Genomic DNA, 19,563 nt, shown 5'->3' on the forward strand with positions numbered 1-19,563 from the left:
GGGCATCCACTGGGTGCCGCACACTGCACTGAGCACTGAGGTCTGGGGTAAGACTAATCTGGGTGCTCTATACATTGTGCCCTGTTGTGAGCGCCAAGTGTGAGCCTCCACTTCTCAAGGAACCTGCCCTGTGAGGCTTCCCCGGTAGTAATAATAATAATGAAGGTATTTGTTAAGCGATTACTATGTGTCAAGCAGTGTTCTAAGTGCTGGGGTAGATTCAAGCTAATCAGGCTGGAGAGAGTCCCTGTCCCACATGGGGCTCCCAGTCTTGATCCCCATTTTACAGATGACATAACTGAGGCAGAGAAAAGTGAGGCGACTTGCCCAACGCCACACGGCAGACAGGTAGTGGAGCCAGGATTAAACCCAGGTCCGTGCGCTCTCCACTAGGCCGTGTTGCTTCCCGGATACCATTCTACGTACATCTGGATCCTTCAGGGCCAAACGTTGCTCCCTCTTCCCCTTGCTGATTCCGGGCACGGGAGACTTGCAGAAAACCCTGGTTGCCCTGGGAAGAGGTGGCCATGGGGCAGGCTGACTCCTCCGGGTGCGCTGGGGGGAGACAGCTTTGTGTGGGCGGGGAGACAAAAGGAGCAGTCAGGGAAGAAGCTGGGGCGGAATAAATGGACCAGGCAGCGGCGGTAAGTGGGCGGCAGTTTTAAAAATTCCCACAGTTGAATCCTAGCCTGCCCCTGGCATATGACGTGGGGCTGCCAGGGCCTGGGTGGTTTCTGAGCCCTGGACTGATGCGTTCACTTGATTGAGCGTAGACAAGGGGTGGTCTAGTTCCCCAGGGAAGGAGTACATTTTTAAGGTGAATCGGCCCCGCTACCAGCACCAGATCCTGGGGTTTGTCGGAGGGAGGGGATCAGTGGCCAAGAGACCTTCCCACCTGGAGGAGAAACCCTTGCCGTGGAGACGCTCCAGCTTTCCAAACTGATGGCCCCGTCTCCATGCTCCATTTCTCTCCGGCTTTCCAAGCGGGACAGTGGAGTGTCCGGGCCCATTCCCCCCGACCTGGCTTTCTTCCTACCTTCAATCCTGGTGCAGGATTGAACTTTTGGTTTCTTAAAGTCCTCTCCTTGGTCTCTCCCCATTGCACTATTGGCTTTTGCGAGAACCACCAGAGGGTTTACTGGGCGAGCAAGGCAACTTCCCGCCTTGGGGCACCTTCATGGTGAAAGGAAACCAGCGGATTTCTTGAGGAAACGTGCCCCCCCCCTCACTCTCCCACCGGGGATTCCCGCTGTGGGTCTGTATTCCCATCATGGTCTGGCTGGTTTTGGGCGGGGGAATTTTCTATCCAGCGGCCTCTTGGATGGTTTTTGTCCCAACAGCCTTCACAGCCCTTCGGCATTTCATTCCTATTCTCAGCACTGACATTTGGCTGTATTTAGTGGCCTCTTCACCTCTTTCATCCCAATGCATTGGTCCATCTTTCTGTTATATCCTTAGTTTTCCCTCCACTGGACTGACAGCTCCTTGAAGGCAGGACATGCACATCTGGCTCCCCGTGTGCTCTCCCGAGCATTTCGGTATAGGACTGAGCACTCAGTAGGCACTCAGGAGTTACCACTGATGGATTGATTGGTTTTTCCCTAGCTACTTGAGTGTGGGAGTATAAGACCAAATCCTGGCCATCCCAGGGGGCTGTGGGACTTGGGGCCGCTTACCCACTGCGGAATCCGTAGCGTGGCCTAGTGGTTAGATGACAGCCCTGGGAGTCAGAAGGACGTGGGTTCTAATTACGGCTCTGCCACTTGTCTCTTGTGTGACTTGGGCAAGTCACTTCACTTCTCAGTGCCCCAGTTCCCTCAGTTGTAAATTGGGGATTAAGATTGGGACTGTGGGACAGGGACTATGTCCAACCTGATTTGCTTGTATCCACCCCAGCGCTTGTGCAGTGCAGTGGCTGGCACATAGTGAGCACTGAAATTGTTGTTGTTATTATTAGTATTATTATTATTATTGTTACTATGTTGGATCTTGCCCAGAGTCAGCTCTTCCAAGACCTTCTGGCCGGAAAGGACAATGGCCTCTCAGGGTGGGGCCTGGGACAGAGATGGCGCTGACAACAGCCCTGTTCACCCATAGCTTTTTCCCAGCAAGAATCAATCAGTCAGTCAGTAGTATTTGCTGAGTGCTTACTGAGTACAGAGCATCGTACTAAGCCCTTGGGAGAGAACAGTACAACAGAGTTGGTAGCCACATCCCCTGCCCACGAGGATCTTACAGTCTAGAGGGGGAAGGAATGAGAGCGAGGAAAGAAGTGAAATGAAATGTTTGCAGCGGCAGGCAAGTACCCATCTGGCAGTCATGTGAAGTGAGAGCAAGTGGCCCATTGTGCTCTGAGCACCTGCCACGGGTGGGACGTTGTGCTAAGCACTTGAAGGTGCCAAACTGGGACTTGAACTGGAGTTGTTTCCCAGGCGGCCCATGAGGCCAGCCTAGGCTTTTTGTTCCAATCAACCGCCCGAACGGCACACCTGCCTCTTGGTCTCCCCGGGGCCGACGAGTCACCGGCAGATTCTCCAGGAAACGCCGCCTGCCAGTGAGCCCTTGTGCCGCCGATGAGGGCCCCAGGGGAGCATGGAAGAGAGAAACGGAAGGGACCAGGGTTGAGATTTGGGCCTGCAGGAGCCACTCGGGGCAGTGATATTTTTGGAGAAGGAAGAGATAGGCATACGGTCCCCCCGGCCCTTCACCCCTACGCCTGCCACAGTAACCTTCTAGACTGTGAGCCCGCCTTCTAGACTGTGAGCCCGCTATTGGGTAGGGACCGCCTCTATATGTTACCAACTTGTACTTCCCAAGCACTTAGTACAGTGCTCTGCACACAGTAAGCGCTCAATAAATACGATTGAATGAATGAATGAATAACCAGCCTTTTGCCTGCCACCATTTCCAATGAAGGGCATTGGCCAGGTAGGTTCCAGAGCTCAGATAAGAAATAATAAATATGTAATTATGGCATTTGTTAAGCGCTTACTTGGTGCCAGGAACTGTACTAAGCTCTGGGGTGGATGCAAGCAAATCAGGTTGGACACAGGCCCTGTCCCACATGAGGCTCACAGTCTCGGTCCCCATTTTACAGATGAGGTAACTGAGGCCCAGAGAAGTGAAGTGACTTGCCCAAGGTCACACAGCAGACAAGTGGCGGAGCCGGGATTAGAATCCAGGACCTTCTGACTCTCAGGCTCATGCTCTATCCACTTTGCCACGGTGCTTCTCAGATGGGCCGGCCCCAAGGTCAGCGATTCTCAGGTGAAGACTCCTGTGCATCCAGAGCCTCCCAAACTTCGTGGGCATGAAGAGAGAAGCAGCGTGGCCCAGTGGAAAGAGCCTGGGCTTTGGAGTCAGAGGTCGTGGGTTCAAATCCCGGCTCCGCCAATTGTCAGCTGTGTGACTTTGGGCAAGTCACTTAACTTCTCTGTGCCTCTGTGTACAGATGTTACCTCATCTGTAAAATAGGGATTAAGACTGTGAGCCCCAGGTGGGACAACTTGATCACCTTGTATCCCCCCAGTGCTTTAGAACAGGGCTTTGCACATAGTAAGCACCTAACAAATACCATTATTATTATTATTATTATTATGACAGTTGGCCAGTGTGACCCCCAGGAGGGTACAGGTCTGCCTGCGGCCCGACTTGCGTCACTACACTAGGTGGTGTCTCTGGCCGTGGACTCCCGAGGGGGACCGCGTGGCGCCCCGAGAGCCCGTGGCTGCATTTTTCTTTTCTTCTTCTCCTTTCTGTTTTTCAGGTTCCTCCATCTGAAGAGAAGATCGCTGTTTCCGTCAAGATGGGGTCCGTCGTCTGGGAGTACGGTTAATCGGGGTGGCGCGGGCGCCAAGCGCAGCCTGGGGAGTGATGTGAGCAGGGGAGAGTGGGTGATGTCATCTCCCTGGATTGTGAAAGCTGAAACAAATGCCTTTTGTCAGCCCGGGCCAACGGAGCCCCGTCGGTGCCCGGCGCGCTTCACCTGACGAATGCCCCTGTGGCCCAGAGACGGAAGGAGGAGGCCCAGCCGGAGACACCGGGTGCCCGAGCGCCCGGCCCAGAGCGGCGGTTGAATCCGGTCGGGCCGAGGGTCAGAGTCCAGACCCTGGAAGGATGGCCGGGAGCTGGCTGCTGTTCTCTCTCTGGCCCTGGGTGCTCCTGGTGGCACAGGCAGGTGGACACAGCTTGTTTTCTTGTGAGCCCATCACCCTGCGGATGTGCCAGGACTTGCCCTACAATTCGACCTTTATGCCGAACCTCCTGAATCATTATGACCAGCAGACGGCCGCGTTGGCGATGGAGGTAAGTTTGCCCGGGGAGTAGAACCCACGGCCACTCCGCCGGCCTGTCGTTTGAAATCTAGAGGGGCGTTGGGTTGAGCACCACGAAAGATGGACGGAACCGATAGAACAGCCGGGCCAAACATGGGCTTGCGGAGGCTGAAAGATGGTGCCAGGACGGTGTCGCTGAAAACAGTCAGGCTTGTGGTGTGGGAGAATCTGAGGGACCCACGCCCGTTTTGTCCGTTAAGCATTTTCTCCGTTCCTCCTGTTGAATGGCCATATAGGTGGGGGTTCATGGGAGGAAGACAGAGGAAACCTCTCGGTCACGGTCATCCGAAGCCACTTTTCCTCCCTCTTCGGTGATTTTGGTCGGGTTACTCTCCATGTCTACATGTTTTGTTTTGTTGTCTGTCTCCCCCTTCTAGACTATGAGCCCGTTGTTGGATAGGGACCGTCTCTATATGTTGCCGACTTGTACTTCCCAAGTGCTTAGTACAGTGCTCTGCACACAGTAAGCACTCAATAAATACGATTGAATGAATGAATGAATGAATGAATGCCCCCGTTGGCTGTGGGTCAAAAATCGGTGGTTTAGAGAGGAGAAAAAGTGGCATCTGTGTAAGTCATTGCCATATCAATCACAGGGTGGATTGGAAATGGGTTCAGTTGGAAAAAAGAAGGCCTTCAGTGCCCCTTCCAAGTTGAGTCAGGACAGCTGGGTCACCTCTCATTTACTAACAAGCTGTACCATCAGTTTGTCTCACAAGCAGCTGAAAGATAAGAATGATTTTGGTACTTATTAAATGCCTACTATATGCCATATGCTGTACTAAGCTCTGGGGTGGATATGAGATAATCGGGACCCAATCAGGATAGTCAGATAATCAGGACCCAATCCCCGTCCCACATGGGACTCACAGTCTAAGTAGGAGAGAGTAGGCCTTAATGTCCATTTTATAGAAGAGGAAACTGAGGGCCAGAGAAGTTAAGCGACTGGCCCAAGGTCACACAGCAGATGAGGAGTGGAATCAGAATTAGAAGCCAGGTTCCCCTGGCTCCCAGACCTGGACTCTTTCCCCTAGGCCACACCACTTCCTAACTTAAAAAACGAGTCTCAGCCACCAAGACCAGAAAGTGCCTACCCTTTCTGTGTTGGTCTGGTAGAAGAGTTGCTGAATTCTTTCTTTCTTTTGATAACTTTATCTAAACTCCTCCGAGGAGTTATCAAAAGACTTTCCTTGGGAGTTGATGTTTCTTCTGTTCTTTCATTCCCACACCTTGGAAACAGTGGGACCTGAAGCAAGTTAGTCCCAAATTAGATTTTTTTTTCTCCTTTCCACCCTGGACAACCTGGAGCAGGGCATTTTCAGGTCTCCCTTGTATGTACATTGGTGTACCCCAACGTTAATTAGAAGATGAGGCCCCGGAGCACTATTGGCTCCACACCGATGGAAGGTAGGATGAGGAGGTGTGAGAGGAGGTGGGCTCCTCATTCTAGGGAGGGAAAGCCCAGGTGGCCTTGGTGAAACAAAGCTAGGGTGTTTTTCTGTCCAAGTCCAGTCATTCTGGCGTCCACAATTACACCCCCGCAGCCACCTGAGTGTGCCTGAATTGACCTGCTCATTTATGGGTTCCCGATGACTCATCTGGGTTTATGCGCTTTTGATTCCTGTCTGTCTGCCCATTTTCCGGATTCGATTGTTAGCTCTCCGAGCCCCGAGTGGGCACCCGGTACTTCTTCTGTGCATTCCCCAAGGACCTCGTAAGGGGCTCCGTGCATAGCTAGGAAGGAGCCTGGCCGGTCCTGGAGCTGAAGATCCTCGTGAGTGTCCCGGGGGCAACCATTAGCTTCCTTCCGGCTCAGGTGGGGCAGCGAGGAAAAGGAGGGGAGAAGGCGGTGATGTTCCAAAGCCAGGGGCTTTTGGTCCACATTTATTAATAATAATAATAATAATAATAATAAGTAATGGTGGTACTTGTTAAACTCTTACTATGGGCCAAGTACTGATTTAAATACTGGGAGAGATACCAGTTAATCAGGTTGGACACAGTCCCTGGCCCAGTTGAGGCTCACACTCTCTTATCCCCATTTCATACAGGCGAGGTAACTAAGGCTCAGAAAAGTGAACACAGCAGACAGGGGGTGGAGGCAGGATTAGACCCCAGGTCCTTTTGATTCCCAGGCCTGTGCTCTATCCACTAAGCCACACTGCTTCTCCACAAGTTTAAGGTCCCACGGGATTTGAACTCGGGTCGCTGGATTCAGAGTCCAGAGCGCTCAGCATTCCCCGATTTGAGCAGCATCGAGCACCGGCTGGCTTGGAGGTCTCGGGGCTGTGGGAGATGCTCTCCGGGCCAAGCGAGTGAATTCTGGTGCGCTTAGGCCCATTTCCTCCAGGAGCAATGCTGGCTGCCGCTTCTTTCCACAGCTGGGCCCTTGGGATTCTGTGGGGAGGGTTGGGGGGAATGCCCGGAGATTGGGAGGGGGGGCCGGGGGGTGCTCGTTTGACTTTTTCAGGCCTTACTGAGCTGTCCAAATTGCCGAGGTGAACAGCTAGGAGCTGTCCAGCGTAAGGCTCCGGCCCCAATTCAGCCACCCTCTCCCTCCCCAAGCTTTCTTTTCTTGGGCAGTTTTTCTGGTAAATCCTACATTCCTCCGTGATCCCAAGCCCACATGCCCAGTGGTCTGGGTAAGCAGCAAGTCCACTGCTTGCTTACTGGGCGTTGTGGTTGGACCGAAGTGGGAAGGGGACAGCAAAATAATAGTAATAATAACTGTGGGATTTGTTCAGCCCTGTGTGCCAAGCACTGTGATAACAGCTAGGGTAGGTGCAGTGCAATCAGATCCTTGCCTCACAGAGGGCTCACAGCCTAAGCGGGAGGGAGAAGAGGTATTTAATCCTCCTTTTATTCATTCATTCACTCATTCAGTCGTATTTATTGAGCACTTACTGTGTGCAGAGCACTGTACTAAGCACTTGGGAAGTACAAGTTGGCAACATATAGCGACGGTCCCTACCCAACAGTGGGCTCACAATCTAGAAGGGGGAGAACAGTCTAGAAGGGCGAGAAGGAGAGGAAACTGAGTTGCTGAAAAAATAAGTGATTTACCCAAGGTCACCCTGTGAGCAAATGGTCTAATCAGAATTAGAATCTAGGTATCCCAGCTCCCAGGCCAGTGCTCTTTGCGCTGTTTCCCTAACACTAAGCCATAATGCCACTTAGGAGGCTGAAGCGAAAACAGTGCCAGGCACTGTGGGTGAGGGAAGAGGGACAGCAAGTCACCCCACCCACCGGCCTGCCCTCCCCGGGCCACGGCCTTTGCCACTCACAGTGCCTCAGGCGATTTGTAGCACCACGCTTTGCCCCCGAGGCCAGCATGGCTCCCAATCAATCAACCAACCAGTCGTATTCATTGAGCACCGACTGTGTGCAGAGCACTGTACTAAGCACTTGGGAGAGTACAGTCTAATAGAGGTGGTAGAGACGTTCCCTGCTCACAACGAGCTTCCAGTCTAGAGGCCTCCCAGAGGGTTATGCGCCTCCATGGGGGCAGGGAACTTCCATCGTAGCCAGGAGCTTCCATGCCCTTGGATTTGCCTCCTTTATTCACCCCGCTCTCAGCCCCACAGCACTTATTTCCATATTATTATTATCAAATGTTATCTTCTGCCATGACCATCACCTTGCTAATGGTTCTTCTGTTATCATTGTTATGGTTTCTATCCATCGTGCTGCTGGTCTGCCTCTTCCACGTTTTCCCTGGACTTTTCTTGGCATTAGTGTCTCCTCCGGAGAATTAGTCCTCCTCATGATGTGTCCAAAATACGCTAAACTAAGTCATTTATTTATGTCAATGTCTGTCTCCCCTTGTAGACTGTAAACTTATTGTGGGCAAGGAATGTTTCTACTAATTCTGTTGTACTCTCCCAAACACTTAGTCCAGTGCTCAATAAACATGATTGATTGATTGATTGAGCCAGGGGCCACCAAACCTTCATGCCTCATTTTCCAAGTAATGGCCTTTGACTGGCAGGACCTACTTGCCTGTAGACGGAGGTTTTTTGTGCCTGGTGGGTGGGGGAGGGCATGGGACGGCTTGTCTCGCGGGGTCATTTAGGACTTGTCACATGCCCAGTGCCTGGGACCCGTTTCACGAGAGAGAACCGGTTGGTTCCGAAGTCCTGGCCGTGAGAGCCGGGAGCTCCGTCAGTCAATTGGTGGCATTTATTGAACGCTTAACTGTGAGCAGAGCTCTGTGCTAGACACTTGGGATTGGACGATTCAGCAGAGCTGGTAGCGCTAGCTTTCGGGCGCTGCCCCCTTTCCACACCTCAGCCTCCAGCAGCCCGGCCTCTGACCAGGAGGAAGAATGTGGACCTAAAGCAAATTCCAGAAAAGAGTCCAGGAAAAGCGGGCTTTCTGGGGTCAGACATGTTGTGCAAACCAGAATTTGGGTGGGACAAAGGGATCCTTCCTTGCTTGGTCATTGTCTGACCAAAAAGGCCTCAAGTTTGGGGCTTCTCAGGAATAAAAGATGTCCTCCGACTCTCGCTGGGGATCCATCGTTTGGTCCAAATCGAGTCCGAAGGAAACGTGGCTAATGTTTGTGTGGGTCCAGGGGCGATCGATCCCCTCTGAGGGTCCCCCATCTGGGGCCTCGGGTGGCAGCAGAGGGCCGGTCTCCCTGGTTACCGAGCCCCATGCGTGGGGACAAAGACCAGCATGTCTGTTCTCACGGGCCCGGGGCTGGCCTTTGACCGGGACCCACTGTGGCGCCCTGGGTTGCCAGGGTAACGGGGCCGGGAATCTGCCGGCTGGAGAACCGATGGGCCCTGAGGCTCCAGCGGTTGGACCAGGAACAAGTCCTGGAGTGTCCCGGCCAGCTGTGGGGGCGGTGGGGATAGTCCCGTCGACGTGATTCCGATTCCAGGTCCAAAATCTGCTCTTCGAGGTGTGACCTGGTTCGGCTTCCTGGTTCCTGGATTCTATGGGACAAAAGTTGTTCTCTTGGTGGGAGGAAGCGGGCCAACCTGTCTTAGGCCTTGGAGCCAGGCCAGGGCTTCCCCCCAAATACAATCGATCGATTGATCGACTGACAGATTGGTGGGTTGCGGACCCTAGAGGTGCTTCTGTTTGGGTTTTAGTGTTGGATGAAAGATGTGCATTTTATTATATGGCAGGGTTCCCCTCCTCCCCACCTTCCCTTTCTCCCCCTGCTTCCCCCTTCTCCTTTATCCCTTCACACCTCCTCCTCTCTCCCCCACCCCCTGCCCCTTTTCCTCTCCCCATTCCCCCTCCTCCCTTTCTCCTCCCCCTCTCCTCCCCCCTCCCTCACAATTCTCCTCTCTTTATCCCCATAGTTTCCTCCTCCCCGTCTCCAGTCGTGCCTTTGTCTTTCTTCTGTCAGGGGGCCGGACTGGCCTGGCCGTCAGCCCACAGCCACAGGTTTGGCTGGGGCTGGCCCTGGTCCGCTCTGCCTCCAGCCTGGGCCCATCTTGGCCAGTGCCGAGGGACCTGAACTCCTTCCGGAAAGGCAAGGTGTCCACCCTTCTGGTCCCTGCACCCCCGGGAGGGGTGTGGGTGGGTGGGGCGGAGAGAGAGAGAGTGTGTATGGGTATGCTGGGGGTTGCGGGGAGCCAGGTGCTGCTGAGGGCTCCTGTCTCTCACCTGATGCTAAGCTCAGTTCACTCCTGCCAGCTGCCACTCAGTCGAAAGAGGAGTGGGCAGGGAAGAACTCCAAAACCCACATAGTCCTGGCATCAGAAAGACAGTTCAAATAAAAAGGCTTCACTCCCGACAATGCTGCGAACTAAAAAAAAGCCAGACAGAATGAGGTAAAGGCCCTGGCACCAGTTACTTCGGAGGAGAAAATCACTGATGCCTAAATAATAAATGGAGACCACCCCCTCCACTCTCCCCCTGAAAAAACAACATCATCAAACAAAAAAAAATCCAACAAAACAGTCACTCTTTCTCACCTTCGTAAGTGCAGTTTTACCACAAGAGATTTCAGTGCATCTTCCACAAAGCAGGAGAGACAGAGGAAGGAGGGCAGAGTGATCTAGTGTTAAGAGCACAGACTTGGGAGTCAGTGGACCTGGGTTCTAATCCCATCTCTGCCACTTGCTTGCTGTGTGACCTTGGGCAAGTCACTTCACTTCTCTGGGCCTCAGTTCCATCATCTGTAAAATGAGGGATTCAATACCTGCGCTCCCTCCTATTTAGACCCTGAGCCCTATGTGGGACGTCACATAAGGATCTGCCTAGGGCTTAGTACAGTGGTTGGCCCATATTAAGTGCTTAACAAATATCACAATTATCATAGATTGAGAGACCCTCCACTGAAGAAGCAGAAACCTACATGGCTGGCCCAAAGGCTCAAAGGAGAGTGGAAGTCTTCCCTGACCACTGGCAAAGGCTCCAAAGCATTATTGAAAACCCATCTCCTCCAAGAGGCCTTCCCAGATTGTCCCATTTTTCCTCATCTACCATTCCCTTCTGTGTTGCCCTGATGTGCTCCCTTTGATCCTCCCACCCAGTCCCAAAGCACTTATGTAAGTATCTGTAATTTTATTTATCCTTTTGGTCTTCCCCCCTCCCAGCCCCAAAGCACTTATGTACATATCTGTAATTTATTTATTTGTATTGATGTCTGCCTCCCCAACTCTAGGCTGTGAGCTCGTTGTGGGCAGGGAATGTCACTGTTTATTGTTGTACTTTCACAAGCCCTTAGTACAGCACTTTGCACACAGTAAATGCTCAATAAATGTGATTGAATGAATAGAAAAACTACCAAATGCAAAGCGCCATACTAACCACTTGGGAAATACAACAGAAACTCAGTGCAATGGTATTTCTTGACTGCTTACTATGTGCAGAGCACTGTATTAAGCGCTTAGGAGGGCACAGTACAGCAGAGTTGACAAGCCTTCTTGCCTTCAATCTTCTTGCCTTGCCTTGTGAGAAATGCTCACAAGCAGTGGAAGCACGATGCGGAAAGTGCATGCACAAGTGCAGAAGATGGGCTGAAATTCATAAGTACAAGAGGCAGCTCAAAGGATGATAAGATTTGGGAGGCTGAAATTAGTCAGGGAAGTCGTGTGGAGGCAGGGGATTTAGGAGAGCTCTGAAGGCGGGGAGGGAAGAGAGCTAGCACATTTGTGGGGAAGGGGCTTCCAGGCCCTGGGGACCACATGAGCGATGGGTCAGAAGCGGGCATGACGAGAGCGGGGTACGGCCCGGAGGAGCAAAGAGCCAGTGAGCAGGAGAGTGTGGGTGAGGAGAACTGATAAGAGCTGTGGAGAGAGCCAGGGGAGAGCCTCGAAGGCAAAGGCCAGGAGTCTGGGCCTGACGCGGAGGGAGAGGGGAGATCATTGGCGGGTTTTGCGGCATGGAGAGACGTTTCAGGAGGATGATCTGGTCAGTAATGTGCGGTATGGAGTGAAGCTGGAAGAAGCTGGAGGCATGGAGATTGGCACGGAGGCCCATAGAGTCGTCCAAGCGGGATACGACAAGTGCTCAAACCACACACTGATGTTTGAAGCAGCTTGGCTTAGTGGCTAGAGCCCCAGCCTGGGAGTCAGAAGGACCTGAGTTCTAATCTCGGCTCCACCACTTGTCTGCTGTGTGACCATGGGCAACTTACTTCACTTCTCTGAGCCTCAATTACCTCAACTGTAAAATGGGAATTAAGAGTGGGAACACTATGTGGGACAGTGACTGTGTTCCATCTGATTAGCTTGTATCTACCCCAGTGCTTAGTGCAGTGCTGGGCACATAATAAGCACTTAAGTCCCATAATTATTACTAATCATTGTTTGAAGAAGCACCGTTCCCGTAATGGTTCCAAATTGTGCAGGCACCCCAGAGCATTTCCACGTGGTGGTAAGTGCTGTGTGCAGCAGCTTAGGAAATAATGAGTTTCAGCCTGCACCAGGAGCGGGAAGCCGCCGGCAGGCAGAGACGGAGCAGTCTGGGAAGAACGAAGTGGCATCTCTGTCTGAGAGCTGAAAATCCATTTAGCTCCAAGCTGGGAGCTGGGGGTGGAGGATTCAGGAGTTTGGAGTTTTCTCTATCATGTCATAATAGTATTTATTAAGCAGTCACTGTGTACAGAGCACTGTATTTAGCATTGGGGTGGAATACACAGATGGGAATGAGGCATGGTCTCTGTCCCTCGGGGAGCTCTGGGTGCCTCCTGAATATCCAGCTTTCCATAATCGCGAACTTGTGTCTTCCAGGGATCTGAGGCACTCAGTCAGCTCTCCCCTCCTACCTTACCTTGTTAGTCTCCTACAACAACCCAGCTCGCCCACTTGGCTCCTCTAACAACAACCTCCTCACTGTACCTCCATCTCAGCTGTCTCGCCCCGGACCCCTTGCCCATCTTTCCTCCCTCTCCTTTCATGTCTGACAGACACCGCTCTCCCCTCCTTCAAAACCATCGTAAAGTCACATTTCCAAACAGGCCTTCCCTGACTAAGCCCCTCTTTCCTTTCCTCGCCCTCCCTTTGCACGTGGCCCTTGGATCTATGTGATTATTATTATTATTATTATTATTATCTGTGTCCCTAAGCACTTGATATTCACCCCACTCTCAAAACAGCACTTACGTCCATATCCTTAGAGTCTACCATTTCCCCTCATTGTAATCTATTTTAATGTCTGTCTCCCCCTGTAGTGTGTAAGCTCATTGTGTGTGGTGATTGTGTCTACCAACTCTGTTGTATTACACTCTCCCAAGTGCTTAGTACCGTGCTGTGCACAGTCAGCGCTCTAAAAATGCCACTGATTGAGTGATCTTTTCCCTATTAAAGATCTGTTCTCCGAGGATCTAACGAACCCTTGTTGGGTCCCTTTCTCTCAGGCTGCCTGATTCTCTCTTGCCTCTTATTGTCCCCTCTCCCTTTGCCTTCCATTTCTACCTGCCCATCCTCACATATGTGTATGCTCACTCTGTCCCTCTCTCTGTGTCTCTTTCTCTCTCTCATGCACACACACACACACTCACCCCAGGTTTGGCTGAATAAACGGGTCCACTGTCCCAGGCGCCTTCATCCCCTGGCCGTATTCCAGCCCTGGATTGGTGGTCCGCCCCTCTGGCCCCTGGGGTGTGGCCAGCTTGTCCTGGGCCTTGGCCTGCTGTGCCGCCCAGAAACAGTGCATGCAGGGACAAACTCAGGGAATTAGTAATGGAGGGGGGGTGGCAAGACGGGACAGGCCCAAGTATGTAGCCCCACAAATAAGCACATGCTAGAAAACTGTTAAATAAGAACCCCGGGCTTTGTCCCCGCTAGGAGTTGGGTGGGAAGCAAACCCCCCAGCCTTAACTCTGCTGACTGGGGGCCCCGGGTGGGACAGGGGCCGTGTGAACTTCTCTTCATCCACCCCAGTGCTTAGCACAGTGTCTGGCCCAGAGAAAGCGCTTTATCAGTATCATAGTAATTACTACACTTGAACACCAGTTGTGGTATGAAGCGTTTACTCGGTGCTAAGCATTCCTGCCTTCCTCCCCACTCCCAATCTGGGATGCCCTTCATCATCATCATCATCATCAATCGTTTTTATTGAGCGCTTACTATGTGCAGAGCACTGTACTAAGCGCTTGGGAAGTACAAATTGGCAACATATAGAGACAGTCCCTACCCGACAGTGGGCTCACAGTCTAAAAGGGGGAGACAGAGAACAAAACCAAACATACTAACAAAATAAAATAAATAGAATAGATATGTACAAGTAAAATAAATAAATAGAGTAATAAATATGTACAAACGTATATACACGTGCTGTGGGGAAGGGAAGGAGGTAAGATGGGGGGGATGGAGAGGGGGACGAGGGGGAGAGGAAGGAAGGGGCTCAGTCTGGGAAGGCCTCCTCAGTTTTGCCAAACTCCGTCTCTCCACACCAGTCAGTCGGTCGAATGTACTGAGCGCTTCCAGTGTGCAGAGCACTGTACAAAGTGCTTGGGACAGAGTACATTATAACAATAAAAGAGACACATTCCCTGCCCACAACAAGCCTACAGTCTAGAGGACTCCAAAGCCTCCCCCAAATTCAGGGGCCTTCCCCGATCCATCCTGCTCGCCCCTTCCACCCCAAACTTCCGGGTGATGTCTTCCCATCAGCCACTTCGACCCGTGATTTTGATCTCAATTAATCAATGGTATTTATTGAGCACTTACTGTGTGCACAGCACTGTCCTAAGTGCTCGAGAGAGCACAATCTAACAGAGTTGGTAGACACGTTCCCTGCCCACAACGAGCTTATGGTCTGGCTCTGAATCGGCTGTTGGCAATTACTCTCTTGTGTCTGCTTTTTGGTTCTAGTCTTTCACACCCCCCTCCCCGCCCCTGATGCATTGGTCAGCGTGTCTCCTGCTGTCCCCCCACCCCATCCCCTAGGCCATTAGGCCTCAGCTCCTCCAGGACAAGGACCCCTGTAGGTCCCTTAGAGCCCATGGGCCACTGCATGCACAGTGTGAGGCTCCGGGCCACCCGAGGGACGGACACAAACCCTCCCGGCCGCTGCCGTTCACGTAGCAAACTCGCAGAGAGCAGGGGGTGTCCATGAGGCTAAAAGGGCGGCTCCACTGTGCGCTGTAGCTGCGTAAGGAAAGGAAGAATTTAGGAATTCAACTGCCCATCTCTCAGAGCCTGGAAGACACCGGCTCATTTCATAAAATCACTTGGCCAGCACTTAGACAATCACAGATAATGGGAAAGAGCACGGGCTTTGGAGTCAGAGATCAGGGGTTCAAATCCCAGCTCTGCCAACCGTCAGCTATGTGACTTTGGGCAAGTCACTTAACTTCTCTGTGCCTCAGTTACCTCATCTGTAAAATGGGGATTAAAACTGTGAGCCCCCGGTGGGACAACCTGATCACCCTGTAACCTGGGGACAGTGCTTAGAACAGTACTTTGCACATAGTAAGCGCTTAACAAATACCATTATTATTATTATTATAAAACAAAAATCAGACAACCAAAAACACGCTATCCCTTCCTGGAAAATAAATGTCATTGGACTCCTCATGGGTTTGAAAGCAGCTGTGTATTGATCCTGTTATCGATCCAGTAGGGGCGAGTTTGGCTTCATTCAGACAGACGTTCTTTCCATCTTTCACTCCCTTATCTTAGAGTCCTAAATATCTAGGTCACACAAAAAAATCAAATCCTGGATTCCTTTTTATTGCATATTTATTTGCCCATATCATTTCTCCCCTCCCCCATTTGCAGACACTTTAATTCCAAAACAGGGAAAGGGAAGTGGCAGCTATTTTTTTTTAACAGGGCTTTTTAAGCGCTTATTTTTGTGCCAAGCACTTTAGTAAATACTGGGGTAGATACAAGATAATCAGGTTGGATACAGTCCCTGTTCCAAATGGGGCTAACAGTCCAAGTAGAGGGGAGTGGGATTTAATACCCATTTTACAGAGGAGGAAGCCGAGGCACAGAGAAGTGAAGTGATTTGCCAAAGGCACACAGCAGAGGGGCGGAGCTGGGATTAGAACCCAGGTCCTCTGACTCCAAAGCCCGGGCTCTTTCCACTGAGCCACACTGCTTCCCCATTTAGAGAAGTAGTGTGGCTCAGTGGAAAGAGCCCGGGCTTTGGAGTCAGAGGTCATGGGTTCAAATCCCGGCTCCGCCAATTGTCAGCCGTGTGACTTTGGGCAAGACACTTAACTTCTCTGTGTGCCTCAGTTACCTCATCTGTAAAATGGGGATTAAGACTGTGAGCCCCAAGTGGGGCAACCTGATCACCTTGTAACCTCCCCAGTGCTTAGAACAGTACTTTGCACATAGTAATCGCTTAATAAATGCCATCATTATTATTTAGCTTAAATGATAATGTGGTGAGTACTAAGGCTAGCATAGATTTATGAATAGAAGGAAAAAATGCTGGTGTACAAGATTTTGATTTCATTTGCAGTTTGGCTGTGACATGTGATTCAGATGTGCAGCAGACTTTGTGAAGAAAACTCCTATCTGTTTATAGTGTTCTGGGCCCTATCCGATAGAGTTTAATGCATTTAGATCAGTGGTTCCCCTTTAAAGAATGGGTAGAGGGTGAAAAATGACCACTCTGGTTAAGAAACAGCTGAAATTGCCCCCCCACCCCCCCCCACCAAACTAGGTAACCTACGAGATCTAAGGCAGTTAACAATCCAGGTAGCGGAACAGAACAACAAAAAGACATGCAGCGTGGCTTTCTGGGAAAGTAAAATTGGTCATTGGAGAAAAGAAGCTTTCCTTCTCAAGGAAACTGGAAAGTTTCACCAGCTAAAGAGGGTAGGGAAGCCCAGGGAGGTTGGTGCCAGTGGGAAGTTGGGCAGGTCCCCAGGGTAAGGTCCCCGCTGGGGACCCCGGAATTCGTCATCGTGGATCCTTCAGACCCATCAGAAGCGAGAAGCCAGCCAGGGAATCTGGGAGACTCTTGGTGGTTATGGCCCAAACGGGACAGTCGAGGATGAAAGGGTGACCACCGAGAGGGCTGGGAGTCAGGAAGCCTGGATTCTGGTCCTTGCCCTGCCATGTGATCTGGGATGAGTCCCTTCCCTTTTAAGTGCCTCCGTTTTGTTGTCTGTAAAATGGGGATTCAATCCCTGATCTTCTTCCACCTTTAAAGTATGCTTCCCTTGTGGGACAGGGGCTGTGTCTGACCTGATTATCGTGCATCTTCCCTAGTGCTTAGCACAAAAGCACCTAACAAAAATTACTATCATTATTATTATTATTACTGTTGGGATTTGTGAATTCTTCCACCCGGTCTTTTCTGAGGAAGAGATTCCTACTTCTCAATCATGTTTTCCACCAGGCAGTTATGAGAGCAAAGTGGTCCTCCTTGGTATGTTCTAGACCCTACGCTCTTAGTACAGCGCTCTGCACACAGTAAGCACTCAGTAAGTATGATTAAATTGAAAACTCGAGGTAAATGAGCCCCTGGAACAGAGTGGCGGCTGCCCGACCGCTCCGAGAGCTCCGGGGGCAGATTGCAAAACTCCTGGCAAGGGCGTGTAACCTGCTTTTACAAACGGCCCTCGACCTGTGGGCCCGGCCCGCTGCCAACATGGCGCCTGTTTGGAAGAGGCGGTCCTGGGCCCGAGGGAACTGGTGAACTCCACTCCTCTCCTCTCCCTGGGAAGAGTGTGGGATCGGTAATAAAGTCCAGGCCCAGAAAAGTCCCACCTGTTGTTCCACAGCAAAAGCTCCTAGGAAAATCTGAGTTCTCCGGGATAGGTAGGGGATTGAGGACTGGGGGCAGGGTAGGGGGAGGAGAATGTCTGCTCCGGCCTGGGAGCTCCTTGAGGGCCAGGATTCTGGCCTTGCTGTTGGGTCTACTTAGTACAGTCCTTGGCACCCAGGGGCGCTCAGTAAACACCTTGACTGCTGCTGATATGGAACAGAGGCCAGGTCAACATGGCACTTTGGAAGGGGAGATGAGTAAATGGTATTGTCTCCCAGCTAAGGGTGAAAGAGCGGTATTTGTTTAACATTTTTTTTTTTTTTGGTATTTGTTAAGCATTTACTATGTGCCAGACACTGTACTAAGCTGCTTGTGTAGACACAATAATAATAATAATAACAATGGCATTTATTAAGCGCTTACTATGTGCAAAGCACTGTTCTAAGCGCCGGGGAGATTACAAGGTGATCAGGTTGGCCCACGGGGGGGCTCACAGTCTTAATCCCCATTTTACAGATGAGGGAACTGAGGCACAGACAAGTTAAGTGACTTGCCCAAAGTCACACAGCTGACAGTTGGCGGAGCAGGGATTTGAACCCATGACCTCTGACTCCAAAGCCCGGGCTCTTTCCACTGAGCCACGCTACTAATGTCTAGACAATCCGATTGGACACAATCCATGTCCCACATGGAGCTCACAATCTTAATCCCTTATTTTACAGATGAGGGGATTTAGGCCCAGAGAAGTGAAGTGACTTGCCCAGGGTCACACAGCAGACGGGTGACAGAGCCGGGATTAGAACCCAGGTCCTTCTGACTTCCAAGCCCGTGCTCTATCCACTAGGCCACACTGTTTCTCATGCTGCTTGTTGGTTCCAAAGAGTTCTTTACCATGGGACCGGGGTTCCCGGGGGGTGGCCGGAGGGTCTGGGGCTTCCTCGGTGTGGGTCAGGCAGCGTTCTCGGCTCCTGCTGACCCACCCCCCTCCCTACTCTGAGGCACCCCCACCCCCTGGTGCCCCCCAGCTCCTTTGCCTCTCTCTCCTCATGGAACAGCATCCGCCTACACTTGCATTTCCAAAGGCCCCCAGGGAGCGTCTGCAGCGTCTATCGTGCACACAAGCGTGGGCTTGCATGGACAACCTCCCCTCCATCCGCCCCCTCTCCCCCCCGCCTTACACACCCACGCGCATGCTCACAGTGAAGTTGTCCCCAGCACCGGTATCTCCCAGGCGGACACTGAGATTTCCACCGGAGGAGGTTTGGCAGGATGTAGGGGGAAATCAGTCAGAAGTTCTTGAAATTCTCTAGAGCCCTTCTCTGAAAAGGCTCCATGATTTTGAGACTGGGAGGTTTAGGACAGACCCCAACAAGCCTCATCGGAGGTCGTATCCACCCGGAAGCAAAGGTCTGAGGAGTTCACGGGGTCACCCCGAGCAGCGGTGGGCACGGTGGGCGGCGGAGGACGTGGTGGGTGGGGGTAGCCGGCGGCTCGATCCTTAACCTAGCATCTCGACTTCTCATGTCCTCCAGCCTTTCCACCCCATGGTGAACTTGGAATGTTCCCGGGACTTCCGCCCGTTCCTATGTGCCCTGTACGCTCCCGTGTGCATGGAGTATGGGCGTGTGTCTCTGCCCTGCCGGAGGCTCTGCCAGCGGGCGTTCAGCGAGTGCGCCAAGCTCATGGAGATGTTTGGCGTGTCGTGGCCGGAAGACATGGAATGCAGCAGGTGCGTGACGGTCTTGTGAGGACCCCCTCCCCGCCCCCCCCATCCTGTCTGATCTGGCTTCGCTCTGGGGCGGTGGGGAGGAGGAAGTGTTTGACGTCTCCCTCCAGGTGAGCGAGGACCCTCTGGACCCTTGACCCGGGTCCGAATCAAGCGCTTAGTACAGTTCTCTGCACAGAGAAACACTCAGTAAATACGATTGAATGAATGAATCGCCGGATCCAGGACAAGTTGAAGGAAGGGCCTTAGGCTGCCCAAGATGAGTCTTCCGCTCGGAAGCAGTGGATCGGTTGGGTGCCCCTTCATCGCAGGGCAGACAGACTGGGAGCATCCAGGTCAGCAGAGGCCGGTCGGGCCTGGCTGGCT

General features: G+C 52.0%; 1 protein-coding gene across 1 annotated transcript in view; it reads left to right on the plus strand.

Annotated features, from left to right (window-relative positions):
* Window positions 1-19,563, plus strand: part of FZD3 (frizzled class receptor 3) — a 48,266-nt gene that overhangs the window by 11,845 nt on the left and 16,858 nt on the right. Inside the window, exons 2-3 of the mRNA XM_038771099.1 lie at window positions 3,767-4,305; window positions 19,004-19,200. Of these exons, the coding sequence (XP_038627027.1) occupies window positions 3,931-4,305; window positions 19,004-19,200 (572 nt within the window). The 5' untranslated portion in view covers window positions 3,767-3,930. The remainder of the gene's footprint in view (window positions 1-3,766; window positions 4,306-19,003; window positions 19,201-19,563) is intronic.

Source organism: Tachyglossus aculeatus, chromosome X2 (genome assembly GCF_015852505.1).
Source record: "Tachyglossus aculeatus isolate mTacAcu1 chromosome X2, mTacAcu1.pri, whole genome shotgun sequence".
NCBI classification, from domain to species: Eukaryota; Metazoa; Chordata; class Mammalia; order Monotremata; family Tachyglossidae; genus Tachyglossus; species Tachyglossus aculeatus.